The 21,489-nt window shown below is 54.0% G+C and overlaps 7 protein-coding genes across 7 annotated transcripts; 3 read left to right on the top strand and 4 right to left on the bottom strand.

The window, feature by feature from the left end:
- Positions 1-1,783: 1,783 nt before the first annotated feature.
- On the top strand, positions 1,784-3,073 carry DSM5745_09146 (uncharacterized protein; the record flags this gene model as incomplete). The annotated part of the gene is made up of 1 exon (XM_026751162.1): positions 1,784-3,073. The coding sequence occupies one exon, from the start codon at positions 1,784-1,786 to the stop codon at positions 3,071-3,073; it is 1,290 nt and encodes a 429-aa protein (XP_026600248.1).
- Positions 3,074-6,279: 3,206 nt separating this feature from the next.
- Positions 6,280-7,132, top strand: DSM5745_09145 (uncharacterized protein; the record flags this gene model as incomplete). Its single annotated transcript, XM_026751161.1, has 2 exons — positions 6,280-6,482; positions 6,529-7,132. 2 exons carry the CDS (start codon positions 6,280-6,282, stop codon positions 7,130-7,132), a joined length of 807 nt encoding a protein of 268 aa, XP_026600247.1.
- A 988-nt stretch (positions 7,133-8,120) lies between these two features.
- On the top strand, positions 8,121-8,844 carry DSM5745_09144 (uncharacterized protein; the record flags this gene model as incomplete). The annotated part of the gene is made up of 2 exons (XM_026751160.1): positions 8,121-8,693; positions 8,767-8,844. 2 exons carry the CDS (start codon positions 8,121-8,123, stop codon positions 8,842-8,844), a joined length of 651 nt encoding a protein of 216 aa, XP_026600246.1.
- Positions 8,845-9,456: 612 nt separating this feature from the next.
- On the bottom strand, positions 9,457-11,406 carry DSM5745_09143 (amino acid permease; the record flags this gene model as incomplete). The annotated part of the gene is made up of 7 exons (XM_026751159.1): positions 9,457-9,684; positions 9,839-10,355; positions 10,424-10,603; positions 10,694-10,850; positions 10,923-11,038; positions 11,104-11,215; positions 11,268-11,406. The coding sequence occupies 7 exons, from the start codon at positions 11,404-11,406 to the stop codon at positions 9,457-9,459; spliced, it is 1,449 nt and encodes a 482-aa protein (XP_026600245.1).
- Positions 11,407-12,040: 634 nt separating this feature from the next.
- Positions 12,041-12,334, bottom strand: DSM5745_09142 (uncharacterized protein; the record flags this gene model as incomplete). Its single annotated transcript, XM_026751158.1, has 2 exons — positions 12,041-12,104; positions 12,168-12,334. 2 exons carry the CDS (start codon positions 12,332-12,334, stop codon positions 12,041-12,043), a joined length of 231 nt encoding a protein of 76 aa, XP_026600244.1.
- A 2,533-nt stretch (positions 12,335-14,867) lies between these two features.
- DSM5745_09141 (cell wall mannoprotein 1 family protein) lies at positions 14,868-15,674 on the bottom strand (the record flags this gene model as incomplete). The annotated part of the gene is made up of 1 exon (XM_026751157.1): positions 14,868-15,674. One exon carries the CDS (start codon positions 15,672-15,674, stop codon positions 14,868-14,870), a length of 807 nt encoding a protein of 268 aa, XP_026600243.1.
- A 2,788-nt stretch (positions 15,675-18,462) lies between these two features.
- On the bottom strand, positions 18,463-19,437 carry DSM5745_09140 (uncharacterized protein; the record flags this gene model as incomplete). Its single annotated transcript, XM_026751156.1, has 1 exon — positions 18,463-19,437. The coding sequence occupies one exon, from the start codon at positions 19,435-19,437 to the stop codon at positions 18,463-18,465; it is 975 nt and encodes a 324-aa protein (XP_026600242.1).
- Positions 19,438-21,489: the final 2,052 nt, after the last annotated feature.

The raw sequence follows: 21,489 nt of genomic DNA, 5'->3' as shown, positions 1-21,489 counted from the left end.
CCATGCTGATCCCTTCCGCGTAGACGATCAGGGACTGCTCGCCATGACCGCGATCGCTGTGGACGATCGGCCCCACGACAACCTGCAGGCCCAGGCTGTCGCCATGATCTTTGCCTTTCCCGCCGTTGCGACCGTGGCCGTGTTGCTGCGGGTGTATATTCGGGTGTGGACGCGCTCGTTTGCTGCAGGTAAGTGTCTGCCTGCTCGTCTGTTACTGTACTGACATGTTAGATGACTGGGTGATCTGCGTTGCGGGGGTATGCCCTTCTCCCTTGGTCCAAGGCGACTGACTGACTGGACAGATTCTGTACTGGGCAGAGACGGTCACTTCGTACTATGGTACTCTCCAGCACTGCTAGACTATTCCTGGATGGAATGCTAACCTCGCAGTGATCCAATACAACTACGTGGGCTTCCACATCTGGGACGTGCCCCAGCCCTTCGACTCAACCCCCGGTGCAAAGTTCTCCTACGCAGTATGCCACCCCCCCAGGCCCATCCACACCTCTAACCCGCACAGACCGAACTCCTCTACAACCCCATCCTCGCCCTCATCAAGACCTCCATCCTCCTCTTCCTCCTCCGCCTCACCGGCCAAAAGGTCGCCGTCCGCCGCACAATCCTCGCCCTGCTCCTCCTCAACGCCATCGCCGCCCTCGCAACCTTCCTCATCACAACCTTCAACTGCATCCCCGTCGCCTCGAACTGGAACCCCGCCGCCTACCCACACAAGAAGTGCATCAATTTCGCCGACTTCGTCACCGCCACCGCCTCCGTCTCCATCTTCACCGACTTCCTCGTCCTCCTCATGCCCACCTGGATCGTCTATAACCTGCACATCGCCCGCCGCCAGAAGATCATGCTCGTCGCCATCCTCTCCTTCGGCCTCGTCACCGTGCTCGCCGGCATCATCCGCGTCATCCTCCTCGATAACTTCGACCGCCATATCCCCGCCGACAGCACGTACAGCGTGCTCTTCTGCCTGTCGACCATTGAAGTCGGGCTTGCGTTTGTGGCGGCGTGCGCGCCGGCCCTCAAACCGCTGTTTATGCGTCTTGTGCCGAGGCTCTTCAGCGCGGGTAGTCGCAGCGCGCAGTACCATGCGCGCGCGGGGACGAGTTCTCGGCGTGCGTTTGGGTACGGGTATGATCTTGATCCGATGTCGAAGCGGACGGTGAGGGGGCGGGATGGGAATGGGATGTCGGTTGAGGCGGAGGATTATGAGCCGGAGAGGGGGAGGAGTCGGGGTGGGAATGGCAAGGGGCGGATCTTTATGACGACTGAGACGGAGGTCAAGTGGGATGATCGGGGCCAGGAGCAGGATCATCAGCATAGCCAGGACTCGTCGATTGGGAAGCCTGTGGATGATGGGAGTAGTACCGAGAGTCTGGTGCAGGCGGGTAGAGCGTAACCGTCTTGGTATGGTAGACGGTCCTAGAGCTGGTTTGGATAGATGTCTTTGGTTCTGTTCTTGCTTTCTTTTGGTTTAGGCGTGGATAGACAGATTCCTAGAGATAGAACTCCTTGGGCGGTTGGTCTGGTTTGTTTGCCATGGTACGTTATGGGCACGTTCTTTGAGTGGAAATGGTATATGATACAAACACGACATGGTGCCATGGACAAAGCAACGAGAGCTCTACGCCCTTCTTTTCCCTTCGCCTGGTCATTCCTCTTCTCCCTTCTACACGCACTCGGCTACTCTGCCTGGTAGCCTACAACTAGCTGTATGACATCTTCGTTATATCCAAATCCTCAATCATCTCCGTATCCAGCCATCTGCAACATGGCCGAGCTCCCCCCAAACTCCAGCTTCACGATCGCCTGGCTCTGCCCCTCGCCAAACGAGCTCATCGTCGCCCACGAGATGTTCGACCAGGCTTACGGCAAGCACCCACTGACGCGCCACCCCGCCGACAGAAACAAATACGAGCTGGGCAGGATCGGCCGGAACAACGTCGTCATGCTTCAGCTGCCGTGCATCACTACGTGCGAGGCTATCTACCAGTTCGAACACGAGACTCATGACCCAGAGCCCGCGAAACATAACAAATGGGCCGCGACAACCAGCGGCTGTGCGATGGCGCTCGAGCTCATGAAGGAGTCCTTCCCAAGACTCAGCATCGCGGTGCTAGTGACAGTCGCCAGCGGGGTCCCTTCTGAGTCTGGAGTCACACATATCAGACTGGGCGATGTCATTGTCGGGACGCCGGACCGCGCATTCTGGGGGCTTACGATGGCCGAGCTCGACGTTGAGGCTCCATGTCCGTGGGAAGAAGAGGAAGAAGAAGAGGAAGAAGAAGAGGAAAAAGAAGAGGAAGAGGAAGAGTCTACGTGCATGTCCTTGTCCGCACCAAGCTCCACATCTGCGCATACAGATCCAGATCCAGATGCAGACACAGACACAGACACAGACACAGGCCTATATCTCTCCCCCCTAACAAACGCCCACACATACCCGCGCCTCCTCGTCACAGCCGCCCACGCCCTCCTCGCCGACCGCGCCCTCGGCATCCCCAGCAAAATCCCGCTTTTCCTGGCTCGCATGTTCGACTGGTACCCGGATCGGCGGATGTACTATGTATACCCGGGGACCGAGGACGAGGACGCGCTGTCACCCAAGTCTGACAAAGAGGAAAACACAGAGAGGGAGACACACACGGAGTCCGAGCCTGCGGTACACCACGGCACGATTGCAATTCTCCCCCGGCCTGTGCCCTCGAGTCACCCTGATGCTAGTGCCACGGCGACGGTGAGGGTGAGGGATGGTTTACGGAAGCACGGCGTCAAGGGGGTTATTGCTGCGGGTGGAAGAGCTGGGACGGCGGATCGGGCTGCAGCGTGCGCCGTGGTGAGCGATTTCCTTCCCACGCTTGTGGTCTGCGGTGTGAGTGGTTATGTTGGTGCTGATGGCCGTGTGGAGAGTCGGTGGGAGGGGTATGCGGCTGCGACGGCGGCGGCGTATACGAAGGAGCTGCTGCGGACTCTGGCGGCTTTGCCGGCGGAGGGGCATGACCAGGGTGCCTCGAGCTCGGGTGGGAGTGCGTGGGGGGAGGGCTGTCATGCAGGTGTTTAGCTGGTACTGTTATCGAATCAATGATCAATGTAATCACTTTCTGTGAGCTGAGGACTCGTATACGCTGTGCCAGACTCAGCCACGTAGGTCACTTACCAAGCCATAAGAATGACATATCATCATGCGGACATTTATCTGAGCATCACACCCCTAGAGAGTAAATAACAGGGGCATGTGGGAGTGAGTGGGTGAGCGTCGCATGACCCTCATCCGGATTATCCATGACTGCATGGTTGGTGTTCGAGGTGGTCGGTCAAGGCAACGTTTGTCTTTCGCGCTAGAACCGTTCAATTAGGGCTTCAGCTGAGCAGACGTGCAGGCTAGATTGTAGGTGTTGATGAAGAATGGCGGTTTTGAGGGGTTGGCTAGGGTGAGCCTGTGAGGCGTATAAAATGCCATCTAACACGTTAACTTGTTGTAGGATATCTACCTGAGATGTTCCTCGTTCCCTCGGACATATCAGCATTTCCTGTAGACATGTCGTAGGCCTAGATTTGTTTGTGGGTCGTTGGTCGTGACTGCTGCATCCCTGAAACAGTGACCGTCCAGCCCGAGGGTGTTGTGCCTATCTTGCTTCCAAGGCTAATTGCTTGGCCTGCTCCTTGTCCGGCCGCTGTACAGCCCATATTACAGAGGGAACCTCGTGATGGCCTTGAGAGGAGTTGACATGTCAAATTTATGCTCGAAGAGACTTCCAGGGGCAAGGTTACTGGCAGCGTGTTTACCTCTGTATAAATGTACGACCCTTGGCCGATGCCAAAGTCAATCCTTCAGTAGGTATATGAGTGGCTGAAACTTTATCCTACCATAGGATCGATCTCGTTGAATCACCTTGCCATGCATGTTAGATCCTGAGAGCATGAAGCTCTGTTGCAGGTGACCCTTCTTCACAGTTTCTTAAAGCCAAACCCCAAGGGATGCATTCTTAAAAAACCTTTTACACGCCATGGCTAAACCTACATATTTTACTAGGATTAAGCTTGTTTAACTATCTTAGCATGCATATTAAATTTTAAAAGCATAAAACTACTGCAGGTAACCCTTTTTTATAGTTTCTTAAAGCTAAACCCCGAGGGATGCATCCTTAAAAAACCCCTCACACGCCATGGCTGAACCTACACATTCTACTAGGATTAAGCTTGTTCAACTGCCTTGCCATGCATGTCAGATCCCGAAAGCACGAAACTGCTGCAGGTAACCCTTTTTCATAGTTTCTTAAAGCTAAACCCCAAGGGATGTATTCTTAAAAAACCCCTTACATGCCATGGCTAAACTTACACATTTTACTAGAATTAAGCTTGTTTAACTACCTTAGCATGCATGTTAAATTTTAAAAGCATAAAATTACTATAAGTAACCCTTTTTTATACCTTCTTAAGACCAAACCCCGATGGATGCACCCTCGAAGAACCCCTCACACGCCATGGCTGGAACCTGCGCCGCTTCTCACCCGCCTCCCACCAGCTGACCACCTGCATCATCCCGGTAGGCCGGTACCAGATCTACCCGCAAGACGGTGATTAGAATGGAAATCGTAGCCGAGTGCCCTGGGACGGGCCGATGCAGAACCCTGCATCTGAGTGGTTTAATTCCAGGCGTAAGCAAGCACTGTGGCGCATTTCGTATGCAGGACGGGAAACCAACAGGGGTTTCCCAAGATAAGCAGAACTTCGAGTTACTAGGGCGTTCTGGACGCCTCTGTCGGTCGCTTTGCGGAGCAGGCAGACATCCGGTGGTATATAGCAGTTCGTTGTTTAGATGTGGGTGGATATTGCTCACTTGCCGCTAAAAGGTACAGCGTGAAGACATATCAATAAAGTAAGAATAGCAGTCCGAGTCTGTTCCTAGCCCTACCGTCTATATTGTCCACTTTCAGACTTCGGCCGGACGGCGATCGTAAGCTCGGGCTACACTGTACAACCATCCTCGCTGTCAACCATCCTCGCTGTCAACCATCCTCGCTGTACAACCATCCTCGGCTGAATATTCCCGCATCTGGATCGTGTAACTACCCACCTGCATTTGTGAACCCATGACGAAGGCCGCTAAAGCAGTGGCACCCAGTTTGTCGGGCCCCCACGTTGATTTTATCTAAGACATAGCACGACTGACTAGTGTGGATAGCAGTAGGTACTGCCATAGGCCTTCATCATGTAAAGCCAGAGCGTGACTACCATGGTATATTTAACGTGGATATTGCTGCTCTCGTGCGGCTTTAGAATTAGATCATCGAGTTTTGTATTGTCTTACTCCGTGGTTGTTTGTACGTTATGTTATATGATCTATCAGGATAGTGGAAACTGGAATGCATTTTCCGCCCCTCGGCCGAGAAATAATGTCGCCGCAGAGCAGCCAGTGTCCGTGTTTCAGTAGACAGATATCCCGTTTTACAGTCCCGTAGTTGATTGTTAACTAGCACAAGACCTACTGTCAGGCAATACGGTCGGTCGCCGCTCGCATGCTCAAACCGTGGACTCGTCAACGGAGAGGCGGGAAGGCGACGTGCGAAAGTTTGAGCGAGTTATACGATATCTAAGATATAGTAAGCTTGTGGATATCAGCACACTCCTGGTAGATACTAGCCTAGCTAACCGCCCTCCAGCGGTATCAGTCGGCTTCAAGACAAGGAACCTTCAGCTGAGCGTCGTTAACAAGGATATTCAAGATGCTCTACAGCTGTGGTATACGGGTGATGGGCTCAGTAGCAGAGAAGAGTGCTAATCAGATTATTCTAATCTGGTGATTGTATTGTCCGTGGCGTAATCGGATCTGATAGGCCAATTTAGTTCTGACATGCATATCATCTATGGCGTCAATGGACAGACAACCTCGTAAACTGTGGAGAACATCAGCAAGGGCATGTGTCACACCCTGGGAACAGAACTACGCAGGGTATTGCATAGGCTAATGAGACACACCGAATGCGATGCATCGAACAATGGGCGAGGCAGTAATTCCGGCGAGAGATGGGTCAGAAAAGGACAAAGACATGCATACCCTGTCGGTCTGTGTGATGAAGCAGAAGGTGGGCTTTGAACTAAAGCATTGTCTTATGACCTAGTAGAAGAGGATATACGAGCAGAGGTGGAAAAAGAAAGTCGCGAGCAAGATAAAAGGGCAGAGGAATCCCTCGAAATCATGGCATATCTCGTCCACCACCCGAGTTCCAAACCCTAACTCAGCAAGCACCCATCCTTTCCACCACCATGCTCTATCTTGCCTTCCTCCTCCTTGCCCTCTGGACCGCCTCTGCATCTGCCTCAGCCCTGGCCCAAGGCGGCGGCCTTCCATGCTCAGGCACAGTCCAGGGCTGTGCGAATCGACTTCAGAATAACCAAGCCCCTGGCGCGGCCTCCAAGTCGGCCGACTGCTCCAGTTTCCAACGGACCACTGTGTCTCTCCCCGCCACGTGAGTTTTTCTCCTTACTTGGACTACTCGACTAACCTTACCTCAGGACCGTCACATCAACCGTATCCACAGTGACAGTCACAGTCACGGATTGCCCCGACGCACCCCCCGAGGGGAGAAGGCTCGCCGCCCGCCAGGTCACCGTCACCCCAACCGCAACCCCAACCTACCTCGACGGCCCCTGCACCACCCCCGGCAACTACGCCTCCGCCTGCTCGTGCATCGGCATCCCCCCAACCATCACAACGGTGCCCGGCCCCACCGAGACGTCCTCCGTCACCGCGACCGTAACCGTCACCGTCGCCCCAATTTGCGAGGGGGCAACATGCCCGGACTACGTGCCTGTCACATGTGAAGTCGGGCTGTTCAACATATGTGCTTGTGGCATCGACACCAACGGCGACCCGTTCTGCTTTGCTAATGACAACTGTGACGATACACCCACCTGCACATCAAACGCGGAATGCGCCGCTGGCAGGAAGTGCCTTGATGTTGGCCCCTGCTGTCCTGGGGAAGAAGGGTTGGGTCACTGTTTTGTGGAGGCGCCTCCTGGGACTTGCCCGCCTGCTTGTGGGCAGGGAGCCGGTGCCCAGTCGCTGGCAAACCCGAGCTCGGGCGAGTGTGCAGGTGGTATTCTGTGTGCTGCCTGATGGGGGTGAGTGAAACTGGCTGTCTTGTTGTTGCGGTTGACTTTGTCCTGCTACCTTTTTTCTCCCCTTTCTTGTACCGTCCGTCCTCAGTGACGAGCTAGTCTCTTGTTTTTCTTGATCTGCCTTGACCTGCTCCAGTCCTTTGCAGGTCTTTGCGTCTTGCGTTCGTCTTTCGGTTCACCAAGAGGATTTTGGGAGACTGTCTACCTGGATGGAAAGAGGGGGTACAGGGTGCTGGCCTCCTCTGCTTAGTTGCCAACACGTATTATGCTTTTGGTCTTGTATTCTTGAGTAACTGCCTGTTGTAGGTGTAGCCGATATGCTTCAGATTTCCAGTAACGCCACAAAGAAATTTACCAACAGACTCGCATTGCGGTATATGATAATAGAGACACATCTACCACCATTACGCGTACCCAAGCGTATCCGATAGCGCAGTTGGAGCTGGGAAACAGCCAAGGAACAACATGTACATTCTACATTGAAATATGGTCACGATTACCACTATGGTATGGTCTCTAAGTCTATATATACATGGTAATGTTCAGTCTTGGTGGATGATTGTATTACTCCGCGCCAGTGCGTCTTCGGCTAGAATCTCATGATACATGGTAGCAGACAAACGAACTATAACACCCCCAATTGACAACCATCCGACCACGAGTATCACTACCCATTTTCCTCCCAATCACCAGGAAAACAAGACCAGTGTTCACCCACAGCTCCCTGTAGTCCCCTCCTCGTAAGGACTAAACCACTCTCGAACCCAACTCAAGGAATCAGCGGCTCACACCCTTACTTCAGCAACGTCCAGACCAGGCAGGAAGGAGGCACTCGAGGTCAGGCCGTGTGGTCGTTTTCTGAGGCAACTGACATAAACACGTGGTGCAAGCCCGACTGGGGGCCGAAGTGAGTCAGCGCGGGGTACCTATGGATACCTATCAATTCAATTAACCTGCACATCCTCAACAATCCGCATCGACAAAGCATGTCATTCCTCTTCCTGCCCCCAGAGCTCCGCCTCCAGATCTACACCTACCTCCTCGACCCAAACACCTACGTAACCGGATACACTAACATTACCCGCCTAACAAGCACCGCGTACGAGGATGCCCACGCCGACGCCCTAGCCTCGAACGAAAGCGACCGCCCGCAGATCCCCTCTGTCTCGCTCGCCCGCATCTACATCACGCGCCGCACCCCGTCCATCCTCCTGCTGAACCGGCAAATCACCGCAGAAGCCTTGCCAGTACTCTACAGCGTCCCGCTGACGCTCACGGGCACGCCGTCGACGTACCTCTCCATGCGGCAGATGGACATTGCGGAGTTTATCTCTGAGACGCTGCTGCAGCGGATCAAGGTCGTTGCGTTGAGGTTAACTCAGCCCGAGAAGGCGTTTGTGCTGGGGTTGCTTGATATTTGGGGGAAGGGGTGTGCGTTGACGAGGTTGGTTGTGGAGGTGCCGCGGGATGAGGATCGAGGTGTGGGGGATGGAGTTGGGCCTGGTTGGTTGAGCCTTGAGGCGAGGAGGGGGAGGCATTGGGGCGTTGTGGAGAGTCGGGTGTGTGATCTTTGCCTTGCTTGTCCTGGAAAGCTGGAAGTGAGATGTGCAGGTGTGCTAACTGGATGGCTAGATACGGACGTTTGCGGAGGTCTTACGGATTCCGCTGGAGATGCGCACCATAGAGACGTCATCGGATGGGCCTGAATGATAAGAGAATTCTCGGATCTTGCCTGGCTCTCAGGGTGCACTTACCGACAGCCCAGCCTGTCGGTACGAGAGTCGGTAGGGAGAACAGGGGTTAGTTAGGGCTAGGTCCATGCTAGCATAGCAGGCGCAGGGTCGTCGAAATAAGGTTGCAACACGTCGTCGATTCAAGGTTCGCTGCATCTGCCACGAGCAACGCACAGGCAGTCCATTTCCCAATATTCCAGGCCACGGATACTCGCAGATGTGTGGGTTTGTGGCGCGTTTTTGCCGGGAAGAGGCAGATGCACAGTCCCGCCTGGGGTCGTACAGGCTGTCTTAAGGTTGGGATGCTCCGTATCCAATGCATAGTGCAGTACCCTGGTGGTACTCGACTGCCGACAAGTTATTGCAATCAGGTGTATCCCTCGAACTTCAGTAGACATAGGTTGCTTGTGTGTCTTTCACATGGGGCAGGCTATGGTATGCTAGTAAAGTCTGTTACCAGGCAATTAGGGCTGTCGGCCCTCATGGGGAATCTCCGCAGCTTCATTTTTACGATTAGTATTTATCATGCCTTGTTCGGCCTGGAAATGCCTAAAATCTATTCTTTTCCATACTCTTTGCCCACCTCGTCTCAACCAACAACACCCCTATAAACCCTCCCCCTCCACCCCTTCCCCTCATCCCCAGTCTCCGGCACACGCACCCTCCTCCCCGTCCAAATATCCATCTCCTGCACCCTCACAATGCTAGTGCGATGCCAAACCTTCCACCCACCCACAAACAGCCCGAAAACCGGCAAAAGAACATAACTAACCACAAAATCACTCGCACGAAACGGGCTCAAAAACGCCGTGTACCCCTGAAAAAAGATCAAAAGCACACAGAACACCAGCGCAAACCACGTCCCATACGGATACAGCGCCGCCTGGAACGGTAAACTCGACACACCCCCCCCCCTACGCAGCCAGCGCGTTCCGGAACCGGATTTACGCCACGCAGATACTCGTCCATACCAGGAACGTCGCGACGCCGGAGAGCGTGATCAATGCGTCGTAGACTCTACCTGCGCTCTCGTCTAGTGTCAGGAAAACAATGCACGTGAAGATATTGCTGAAGAGGATCGCGGCCCAGGGCACGCCGGCGGCATTTGTCCGGCCTAGGAATCTAGGCGCTTTGCCCGTGCGCGCCAGGAAGAGGACTGTGCGTGTGCAACGTACAGGGACCCGACTACGGCGGAGAGCACGCTCACTACGATTAGCGCGTTGATCAGGTGTGCGGCTGGGAGGATGCCGGCGGAGGTGAGCGCGATTGGGGGCGGGGAGTTTGCGCCGTAGGAAGAGGAGTTGGAGTTTAGGAGGTCGGGTTCTGTGTAGGGCATTAGGATGCCGATGAAGAACATTGTTCCTGCAGGTATTGTTGTTAGCGAGGACTTTAATGGGAGAGGAAAGTAAGGGATACCGATGTAGAAGACCAATTGCGCGGGGGACGGCCCTCTGCGGGTCGCTGGATTCGCCGGCTGTGATGCCGACCCTGATGGATGCAGGTGTTAGCAATCTCTATCATCACCTGTAAGCGGTTTGAGAAAATGGCATGCGTACATCTCCGTCCCGGCATACAATGTCCCAGCGACAACAAACGTCCTCGCAACGCCATTGATCGAGTCCGCCAATGCCCCGGGCTCATGCCAGTACTTGAACCCGATGGTCTCGCCGCCGATCTCGCCGGTGCTGATGCAGATGGCGAGGATGAAGAAGACGCTTAGGGCGAGGACTTTGATTCTGCATGCGCCTGATGCGTTAGCCTATACCCGGAGCTCTTGCTTTTCCTTTTACTTCCAAGCCCCTTGGTGGCTATGGAGGTAAGCATACAGCGACAACCAAACTCCATCTCGCCATACTCGCGCACCCCAACGTTCGCCAGCCCCAGGAACAGAAACCAGAAGATCAGGATCCACGCCCACTGCGGGACCGTTTCGGTCCAGTACATGATGACCAGGGAGACGGCGTTGTATTCGTTTGCGAGGGCCTAGCTCTCATCAATACTGTAACCTATACACAAAGGTTCAGGATATAGGGCCATACCGTGATCCATAGATACCAATACGCCCAGCCCAGCCCAGCCCGAACGCCAGGGAGTCGTCAACAAAGCGCTGCGCATACTCGGTGAAGGAGCCCGTGACAGGGATGGCGGTCGCCATTTCGCCGAGGGCTTGCCTGTCGAGTATCAGTAGCTTGCATTCGTCCTGATAAGAAAGCAGTATCTTTAAGCTTGGGCATACATGACGAAATACACGATTACCCCGACGAGCGAGAAGCTGATCAGCACTCCGGCGGGCCCGCCCTCGCTAAAGGCCTTTCCGGAGCCAACGAGCAACCCGGGGCCGATGATTCCTGTATCCCTTGTTCGGACTAAGATCTCAGACAAATATCTGGGAGAACGGACCCCCAATGGCGATCATCTGCAGATGGCGCGAGTGCAGATTGCGCTTGAGCGGTGCTGTGAGCGGGTCATGGTCGGGCGATGGCGCAGCCTCGTCTACTTCGTTGTTTGTTAGCGAGGTCTGGTCTTTTCCGAGAGCCATTTTGGCGGATGTGACGGAGGGAATGGGATGAGGGGCGATCAACAACATGGAATGGGAGGTTAAGGTGGCGGGCGATGTCGTGATGGCTTCAGTGGGGGGCGCTCTTGCCCGGCGTATCAGGATCCCAGCTGAAGGGATTTCCGAGCTTGTTAGCAATGGCAATGTCAATGTGTCAATCCCACTTAGTGTAAGTATACCAGTATGGATATGTACTGGGAGTAGACCGTTTTATTCTCACTTACGATGTCTCGCCTGCAAAGTTTGTCCTGTCCATCTAGCGGCTCTCTATAAACTTTGCCGCTTGCCGACCCTGACACGGCAGCATAATGGCTATTAATGGTGTCTATAAAGAGAACAAGTGGCTGGGCTGGGATAAATAGCCAGTTCCTGGCGCTGAGGTTGTTAAGTAGGTAGGTAGCGTTGCATCACCATCATGAACGAAAAGCGCACGCAGTCCTTGCAGTCACAGCATAGTAGATGTATATATAATAGACAATACCATATGTAACCCAAAAAGCAGACCCAGACCGGCCGAGTCGCACATAGAAAAAAAGCAGTTCAAGTCCAAACTTGCACCCATTACTCCCAGCCCTCCCTCAAATGTCAAATTTCTATATAGATGGCAAAGAACCGGTCAGTCCTCCTCCTGTTCGACAATCTCAATCCCGCCCTTCCCCTCCTCGTCCTTCATCTCGTCACTATCGACCCGGGGATCCAGTTTATTCAGCATCTTGCTCGAGTGCGGCTGTCGCGAGTGCGACCGGGACCGCGAGCGTGACGATGAATCTGCGCGCTCGCCTTCGTGCTTCTCGTGCTCCTCGCTCTCGCTAATGTCTGATGCGTACGCGCCCGAGCTCGACGCCGGATCATCCTGGTTGATGGTGATGTCGCGGGCGTGCTCGCGCTGGTCCTCGGGGATGTCGGACATGCTGGACGCACCGGATGCCGAACGCAGTTATGTTGGTATGTGATAGAGATTTAGGGTTTTTGGAAGTCAATCCGATCGCGAGGTTCAGACTGATCGGGGGTTCTGTCGATATATGGATGGAGGATCGGGGTGCGTGGTCGCCGCTGACGTAGGCTTGACCGGGCTTGACGAGGGTGGCCAGATAAGTCATCGTACTGTCATGTGCATTTGAAGTCGGGAAATCGATTCCACATCCTGTCCACATGGGCATTCCCGAGCCGTGGGGGATCAAAGCTTGTTCTGTCGGGATGGTGCCGGTGGTTCGGGCTCGTAGGGCACAACAACAGGCGAATATAAGCACAGCAAGCTGCTTTACCAAGCAGCTCTACCTAACAACTGGCAGATGTCAGTCAATGGCTGTGGGCCTGTGGCATACCATATGCGCTATAACATATCCTCGCTGTTCGTACCACATGCCGGCATTGAAACTCTTTCTACCATACGTAGAACAGCGCATTGCCACATAAGAATAACAACAAGCTATCCACCTCGCTCGTTCAGGGCTATCCCCTACCTGGATGCAAACTGATTGGTACGCACGGCTCGTTGAGTCGGTCAGGGCGGGCATAGTGTATGTGCCATTTTCCCTGAGTAAGACTAGACTATATCATTATTGAGATAATCTGCATGCAGATGTTACTCTCAGGATGGTGGCGCATTCGTGCTACTATGCATTTCTCAATGGACCCGGTCGAGTCAGGCTATACCCTAACTACCGTCTCCTGGTAATTGGATGCGCATATCCGAGGCCGAATCATAGCAAAGAACATAGCCAAGTTGCTTCGAGATACTTGCAGTCTCATCGAATTTCGAGGAGAGCCAGCGCAGGCATCCATCTCGCTAGCTGTTGAAAAGGCAGGGCACTGTATTGAATTCCTTGTGCCCCTCTCATCGCTCTTTGTTGAGCTTCTCACCCCGAGCAGAGAGATGTAAACTAACCTTGGAACCCACCTCTCATCCATGCAAGACAGTGAGCCCTAGCTCACTAGAAAGAACTGAACTTGGGCACCATACTAAGCCAGGAGCTGTGAACTCCTGCCAGGCGTCGCCAGTACACCCGATCTTTTCTGTTGTTCATAAACCTCACCTCAGGAGCCTTTATTTCGCTTTGTATAGTTGCGTATCCGCACAAACATGAACCAGGACACAATGAGACAGCAGCAGCGCAGTCAAATCAAGAATATTTCGCTTCCAGACAAGGTCTTGGGCGAGGAGGTAGGCACTGAAACGGACGCAGTCACGTCGGATTAAGCCTTAACAATGTCTTGCGCCTGCGACGGGGTCTCAGATGCAGTGAGACAGGGTCTCGGGTTAATCTCGACCGACCTTATTACAACACAACCGAGCCGAACCTGTCTCATTGCATCTGAGACCCTGCCGCAGGCGAATTGATATTCATGGCAGCCCAAAAGAATATAAAAGAGAACGGGAAGAGAGCGAGAGCGTAATATGTGCGGAGGTGCCGTACGGTACCATAGCAGGCGATAGCAGATGACCAACTCGATCATGCATCCATAGAGGATCTGTAATAACAGGCATAGAGGGTTTGTTCAAGTCTCGTTTACGAACCTTGTCTAGGCCTATAGTGCGTTGAGGACCCGACGTACCTACCTAGGTATGGTCAACTAGGTACATTCTACTCCCGATGAGTGATAGCCTGGCCAGAGTCGACGGATGCCCTCAGTTCTCGCTGAGTACCCATTTTCGGAAAAGAAATTCGATCCCTACTCTGGCTCCATCAACTCGGTGTAAGCTCGCGTGGACTCGTCGGTCTCAGAGTCTGTTTGAGGACGTCAAGATTTTGGCGCCCCAAGGGGTGGTGTACCATGCAGGTGCCCATGCCATAGTCTAAGAGTAAATCAGGCCTCGCCAACGGACATTGGTTCATGGCCAATTGACCGGCCGAACATTTAGGGCCCATTTCCCGCGACCGGTCAGTATATAGGAGACGAGTGTTCCACGGTACCCAGCGTGGTTGAGCCACGGCACACCCCGTACCGAAATGGCCCCTGAGTGGTTTGAGCTTACCCCTGTGAAGTTCGAGGTTCCGACTCGCGTTAAGATTAAGACCAAACTTTGGGTCTTGCACCGTTGCACGAAAGTCGAGATCCAATTCGCGACAATGCAGTGGGTCGGACGGATCTGCATTGCAAAGTACCAAGGGCACGAAGTACGAAGTACGAGAGTCGACCATGGGCGCTGTGCTACAAGACTCAAGATCAAAATCCAAAACATGATGATTCATTACTCGCGATATCAATACACTGTACACTGTATTACTAGGTCGGATGAATATATCCAGTCCAGGCCAGTCAAGTCAAGCAACCTTCCAAAATGAGACGCCCAGCGGGCATGAAGAGAAACTGTACATAGAGTAGATAGATAGATGTTTTCCATTACCATCACTTCCCCTTCCATCCATCCGCATCCCATCCCATTCTGTCATCAAGCATCAGACATCATCCACACTTATCCATGCTTATGGCTGACCAGCTTAGATGGCAACGACAACAGCGACGGCGGCAAGGGCACCGCCGACGAGGGAGAAGCGCTCCTTGGAGGCGGCACCGGTGAACTCGGGGCCAGCAGGGGTCTCGGAGGGGGAGCTGGTGGGGGTGGACTCGGAGCCGGAGGACTCAGTGGAGGTGGGGATGACAGGGGTAGACGAGGTGGAAGTGGGCGCGTCAGTCTCGGTGGAGGTGGCGGTCTCAGTCTCAGAGCCGGTGGAGGTCTCGGTGGCAGTGGCAGTGGAAGTAGCAGAGGTAGACGAGCTGCCGCCCTCCTCGACATCCTTGTAGGCGTCGATGCCCTTCTGGATGGCGGCGGTGATGCCGGCGGAGAGCTCGGCGGCGATGTCGGACAGGGCGCTGGGGACCTTGGAGGTCAGGGCGTCGGCGAGGGAGGACGCGGCGGTGTACTGGTCGTTCAGGGAGGACTTGACGGCGCCGCCGGCGCCGGCCTCAACGAACTGGTCCTTCTTGTCGATGATCTTGTTGACGACGGACTCGACGTCGTCGGTCAGGTCCTGGATGGGCGAGGTGAGGGCCAGGGCGTCGGAGTTGGAGAGGTCCGGGCCGCTGTTGACCTGCTCGACGGCGGAGTTGATGGTGCTGACGAGGGAGTCCGAGGCGGACTGGACGGCCGAGGGGTCGCCGCCGCTGTAGGAGTCGACGGCGGAGTTGAGGTCGGCGACCTGGCCGGAGATGGTGTCGATGATGTCGGCGGGGGAGGACTGGCGCTTGGCTGGGGTGGCCAGGGCGGTGGTGGCCAGGGCCAGGGTGAACAAGCCGGTGAACTTCATTGTGCCGGTGGTGTATTATAGATTATATATAGGTTAAGCGGGAGTGAACGAGTGCCCGGGACTGAAGCTGTGCGACGGTAACGAAAGACAGTTCGAGTTGACTGGAGAGAGGACGGAGGGGGCGGCAGAGGGTTTATATAGCTGGGAGAGTGAGTTCAAAGCTCACATGTGCAGCGGGACCGAGGAGAGGGATATTCTTAGCCAGATGGACCAAGAATTAGCGTGATGGGCAGGCCAATTGTGCCAGGGTCGAGGCAGGGAACGACTGGAGATCGCCATATGCTTGACGGAGATTGTCCAAATATTGGCCTGGTCCAACGCCACCAGCTGGACAGCCTCGGGGTGACACTGCAGCACGGATTCCTCCGAACAACCTGCTGCAGTGTTGTTGCTGTGAGTGCCAGCAACCCAATCACTGCGAACCCTCAGGCACAAGATCCAACGAATGCAACGCTAGCAACCCCCCGGCCCGCCCCCGGATTCTCATTTGCTCTGGGCCTGGCTCCACCAGAGTAGGCTCAGCCAATCCCATGGCAGAGAGTGAGACATGCAGCGAGTTGATTGGCCGGCACCCCGCATCGTCGAGGCCGGGGTTGTACAGCGAGGTCGGCGGCGACCAGAGTGCCAACGCCCCTTTGGGCAGTCCTCCGACGTTAATTTCCTTACGCGAGAGATTTGTCCGTCAGTAAGAATCATCAGAGTTGTGAGAAATATCCAGTCCAGAGGGAGTGGCCACTGGCGATCGTACCTGGCAGCAAAGATTGCGCCAAGATCCCCAATTGCGCCAATTTTTGGTGGCAATGGCGAGCTAGAACAGGCCCCTGAGTCTGAGTCTGGACCATCGGGCAATCAGTGGCCATCCGGAGTAGCGTCGAGTCTTCACAGTCCAGTCTCGATCGAAATCCCAAAAGCAACACTCCCACTATTGCACAAACTGCCCCATCACCCTCAAACGCATGAAACAATTGGCCATCTAGAAACAAAACATACGCTGTCTCATTCATTCTAAAAATTCTGACAGATGAACTTCACATGGACAGTGGTCATTTTTAAATGGCAATGGCATCATCAGTCCCTCCATCGAACCCTTGTCCCTTACGCGGCCCATGCAGCCCTAACCCTGCACTGACCCTGTCTCACCCCGCCTATTGCGGCATATGTCGCGAAATTGACCAGCTCCAATCATCACATGGTTACCTACCAACTTACAATGGCGACATAGACAAAGCTGCTAAAAGGGCCGCCCCTGCACAAGTCCGCGGTTGGTAGCATTCATATATTGCAGCGTCTTTAGCCTCGAGACTATCGAAAGCCTCCATGGCCTGTGCAGGCGTGACCGCTGCATGGATCTCGACATTTGCACCACGTTGCACAAAGTGTGTCATCGTTTTTGCTTTTGTCGGCTTGCATCCAGTTCAGCCCCTCCCTTTCTCTTCCCTTCCATCGTGGCGTCTCATTGGCACTGCTACCGTCCCATGTCCTGCTAAGACATCCGGCTCATCCGCCGCCAGCCTCCCTATCCTTTTCCTCGGGATAACCTCATTCTTTTTTTTGTCGCCCAGTTACACTTGCCCAACGTCGCACGTCTGTTTTGTACCACCAGCCCTCGAGTTTTCCCAGCCGCCTTGCTTCAGTATCCTTTCGACAGTCATCGACTGCCGATTCCGAATCAAGGCCGCGATGCTGGCATTAGGTGTGAACGCGTCGGATCTCGGCTGCTTTGCCGCAAACTTTTGAAACTGGATGGTATTTATATGAGCGCCTACGGAGTATGTCCTAGGTGAAGGCCGTCCAAGCCGACCCGGTCATCCCTACCGCCGTAACTCCCTTCTACAGTACCTTTGTAGACATCTTTAGGCTTGGCAGAGGAACCATCCATTAGCCTTGCTTTTCCGAAGTGCCTCGAGCCTTGATTGGCCGTTCACGTTGTCCCGTCCCTCCGCTCCAGCCTGTCTGCCAAGGCTTGCCTGTTTAAATAGCTACACCATATATTATGCTTCGCAGGAACGGCTATTTGTACGGGAAGGAGGGCTTTCGTGCGGGTCACCAAAGCGGGCGTAAACTCTGCAAAAAGCACCTGGGTAGAAAAAGAAGTGGTTCTCAGCACCCGTGGAGATTAACCACCTAGGGAGTATCATACTAGCCCTAATGCGCTCGCTGGTCAAGACTGTGCGAGAATCAGCATGCAAGCAACCTTGTCCTGGCCTCCCATTATATATATTTTCCCCTGTAACGGTTGGTGCACTCTTGCAGGTTTTGCAAGCTTAATTATTGAATAGCTTTCCCACTGGCCCTTGATTCCTTCTATTCAGAAGCTTAAAAGTGGCCAAAATGTCAGAAGAGTCCGTTCGAGTGGTTTTAAAGTTGATTCTGCGTGCTCTTCTCATTTGTCCCTCGAGATTAATCCGTCCAAAACCATGTCTACTCGCCTTTCCACGGGGATAAAGAGAGTACCAGTAACTACGGGCACCGCAGATCATCCATGTTTGGACGTTCTTTAGCTATCGAATGCGTTATTATCACTGGACAGCTCTACGCCAAATAAGAGCACAAACATCAAACGGCACAGTATAAATCTAGTAGAACAAGGCTTGATTCAAGGATAGCAAGAATTATACAAGACAGAACACGAAGACTAACCAACAAGCAGAACTAGAGACGATCAAGCCAGAAACAAGTAACCAGAGAAAACACGCTTTACAGCTCCATCTCATCGTCCGCCTCCGGGATCCTCCATGTCGACCTCCTCTTCCTTGGTTTTAGTTATAGCAAAAGAACCTGGCCAACCTCAATCCAACTCCGAATCATACTCCTCCGCCTCCTCCGCCTGCCTGCGCGCCTCCCTCTCGGCCTCCTCCGCCTCGTCCAACGCCTGCACCATCTGCCTCTCGGCCTCCGCCTCGGCGTCCAAATAAGCCTGCATCTCGTCATCCCCATCCGCCAAAAACCCCGGCGCAATCGCCTCATACACCCGCGACCAGCGGCCCTGCGCCGCCCGGAGCTCCTCCCAAATCGCATCCCGCCGCTCCGGCACAACCACCTCATTGCCCACAAGATCCTGATACGTGCTCCTGTACCACGTGATGCGATCCCAATCACTCAGGTCCTTCCCCTCAATCTCGCCCTCCAGCTCCTTCAGCCGCTCCATCCCCACCGCATCCTCCAGCTCAAGGAACAGCTCCCGGTACAGCGGGAGACACCGCGCCTCGCTCCACCCGTACTTCCCCTGGCACATGTTGGCCAGGTCCTGGACGCGGCCGAGGCAGGTCATCAGCTCGCGGTACAGCTCGCCGTACGCCTCCCACTCGTCCTCGCGGAACTTGCCCAGCTTGTACAGCACGTACGGGATGTCCTTGAACAGCACGACGTTCGTGCGGTTCTTGATCACGCCCAGCAGGTCGCGCCCGAATTTCTCCGAGCACGGCGTGAAGAACGACCCCGCGTCCTCGTCGTTCGTGCCGATCCGCTCCAGGAACACCGCCCGCAGCGGCTCCCACCATTTCTCCCCGCCCGCTGTGACCGTGTGGTGGTCGTCGTCTGGGCGCGCGAATTGCGTCCACAGCGTCCATTGTGTGCCGTTGGCCGCTGGGTCTTTGCCGAGCACGATGCTGTACGTGTGGATGCCGGACTCGCGGAGGTTGGCGGCTAGGCTCGCGGTGAATTGGTGCGCGGCGAGCGTGTCTAGGCCTGTGAGGCTCGTTACGGTTTCGGTTGTTTCGAGCGTCCAGGGGAGGCGCCCGAGGTCGAGGCCGGACATGGGCATTGTGGTGGTTGTTTGGGATGAGTGAATAAGGGATTGGAAGGATAGAGGTAGACTTGGTGAGGCGGGTAGGGAATGCTTAGTCTCAGTTGTAGGGTTGTCGTTGACGGTCTTGGGTAGAGGGCTGGAGGACTCGATCTTATATTTCCTTCAAAGGATGGCCGGGCTGTGAATGTCTCGCCGGGTCCGTTGACCGTCCAGATTATTTTTAACCGTGGATGATTATCATCTTGAACTAACAAAGACCCGAGTCAGCGGGTCACTGTTAGTGTCGGGTTGGAATGCTTTGTTAGAATTTATAGACACCCATGGATAGGCGTATAGCCTGGGCATCCCATCTTGTTGGGGCCCTTTGTTGTCGGTGCCGGTGCCACGTCCGGCGCTTGCAAAAGAACCTCGAGATATGAAACATCGAGCTACTAATAATATAGTCCGGCTCAGCTCGAACACATATTCTCGTCTTATAGGTCAATTTTAATCCATTCACTTACTACCTAGGTATAGTTCCCAGCCTTGGTCACCCGAAATATTGCCTTGAGTTGCGATGCCCAGCGCTGCGTCGGCAACAAAGAAGTTCAACGAGCAAGATCTCCTGAAATGTGGCATTCTCTCTTCAATGGCAGTGGCAGGATAGACAGACAATGAGAACGCCAGCGGTCTTGAGGGGCCTTGGCCATCCTTACTCCCACCAAATGTCAAGGACCTCGTGGCTGCTGTCACCAAGGAATGGATATTCGCTGTTGAACATTTTCTCCCTTCCACACTTCATTGGCTTCCTCAGCTTTATTCCAGCTGTAGCCCAAGTCTAAATGTGTCTAGCTGTCTGGCCTTGGAGACGTTGTGCGCATCAGTTCGGTCTACAGCAGCACTTGCAACTGCGCTGTCCTGTTTGCCCGTTTGACTAGCTAGCCATTACAGCAGAATTCCTGTTCGCTTTCTTTCTAGATTCACATCTTCCCCGCCGCTCAATGGTATCCATGGGGAAGCAGAAGTGATGGTGGGGCCTTCTTTGGCTGTCTTTGTCACTATTCCAGCCCTGTTACGAAGTCGGCCTAAGCGGAGGAGATGAGCTTATGCGATCTTCGTGATCTCGGATCACAAAGGGACAGAACTTTCAGCCTGACTCGATAGGCAGGAGATATCTTAGCTTCACTTCTAGCTGCAGATAGGCTCAAGAGATTGAGCAGGTGAGCGAAAAAATGAAAGTCATATATCTCCAGTCGTCCATTCACCATCCTCTTTCTACCTCTGATGGTACCTCTCCATACCGTATCCCATGGTATCATCCAGCATTCAGCACCCAAACTGTCTCTCTGGCTCGAAGAACCTTCCAGACCCCCCAAGGTCCTCTAGTACAATATGGTACCCACCACCGTGTTTACAGACAACCCGGTCGCTCTCTACGCATTCGGCGTGAATATATCACCAAGCACTGCCCTCTCTTACTATCCTACCCAACCAAACCCACTGGTGCGATCAGCTAAAAGAGACAATCATGTTGACGCCACTGCAGGTGCCTTCCGATACGCAGGTCAGTTTTTCAGCGTGCGATGCGCCAGATCAGCGGAGGTCGCTCAAGGGGGTCTCATTTGGACCTTAGCTAGCCCTAACTTCGTAGAGCATGTGGTGCCCGTCTTCTTATTCGTTTCCTCTAGACTGTCACTGTCCTGAATTGATGCCACTGCATTAAAGATACCAGATCTGCGCTGCTAACCACTCGTATTATGATGGTATGTCTTCAAGACGAGAAGACCCGAGTTTGCGTGTCAATTCATCTACATCTTCTGAGTCCATGGACATGGACTTAGCACGGCATTCACAGTCCAGGCCGGGGTTATCTCCGTTTGCCATATGCAAGCGGAGAGAGTTTGTGTACTTTCGGTGTTGCTTCAAGTATACCATACCTATAGCAGCGTAGTAGAGGCTGCTGGATCTCGACTGGCGAACCATCATTCCGTCCATTTGTCCTCCCACACTCGGGTCCATCCTTGACTACATGGCCTATTTCTCCTCGTGATACAAAATGTATACCCCGTATTCGATCCACAGTGGAGC

This window comes from Aspergillus mulundensis (genome assembly GCF_003369625.1).
Source record: "Aspergillus mulundensis strain DSM 5745 chromosome Unknown scaffold_11, whole genome shotgun sequence".
Taxonomy (NCBI): Eukaryota; Fungi; Ascomycota; class Eurotiomycetes; order Eurotiales; family Aspergillaceae; genus Aspergillus; species Aspergillus mulundensis.
The sequence above is the reverse complement of the archived record's forward strand: the minus strand, read 5'-3'. Positions and strand labels throughout refer to the sequence as shown.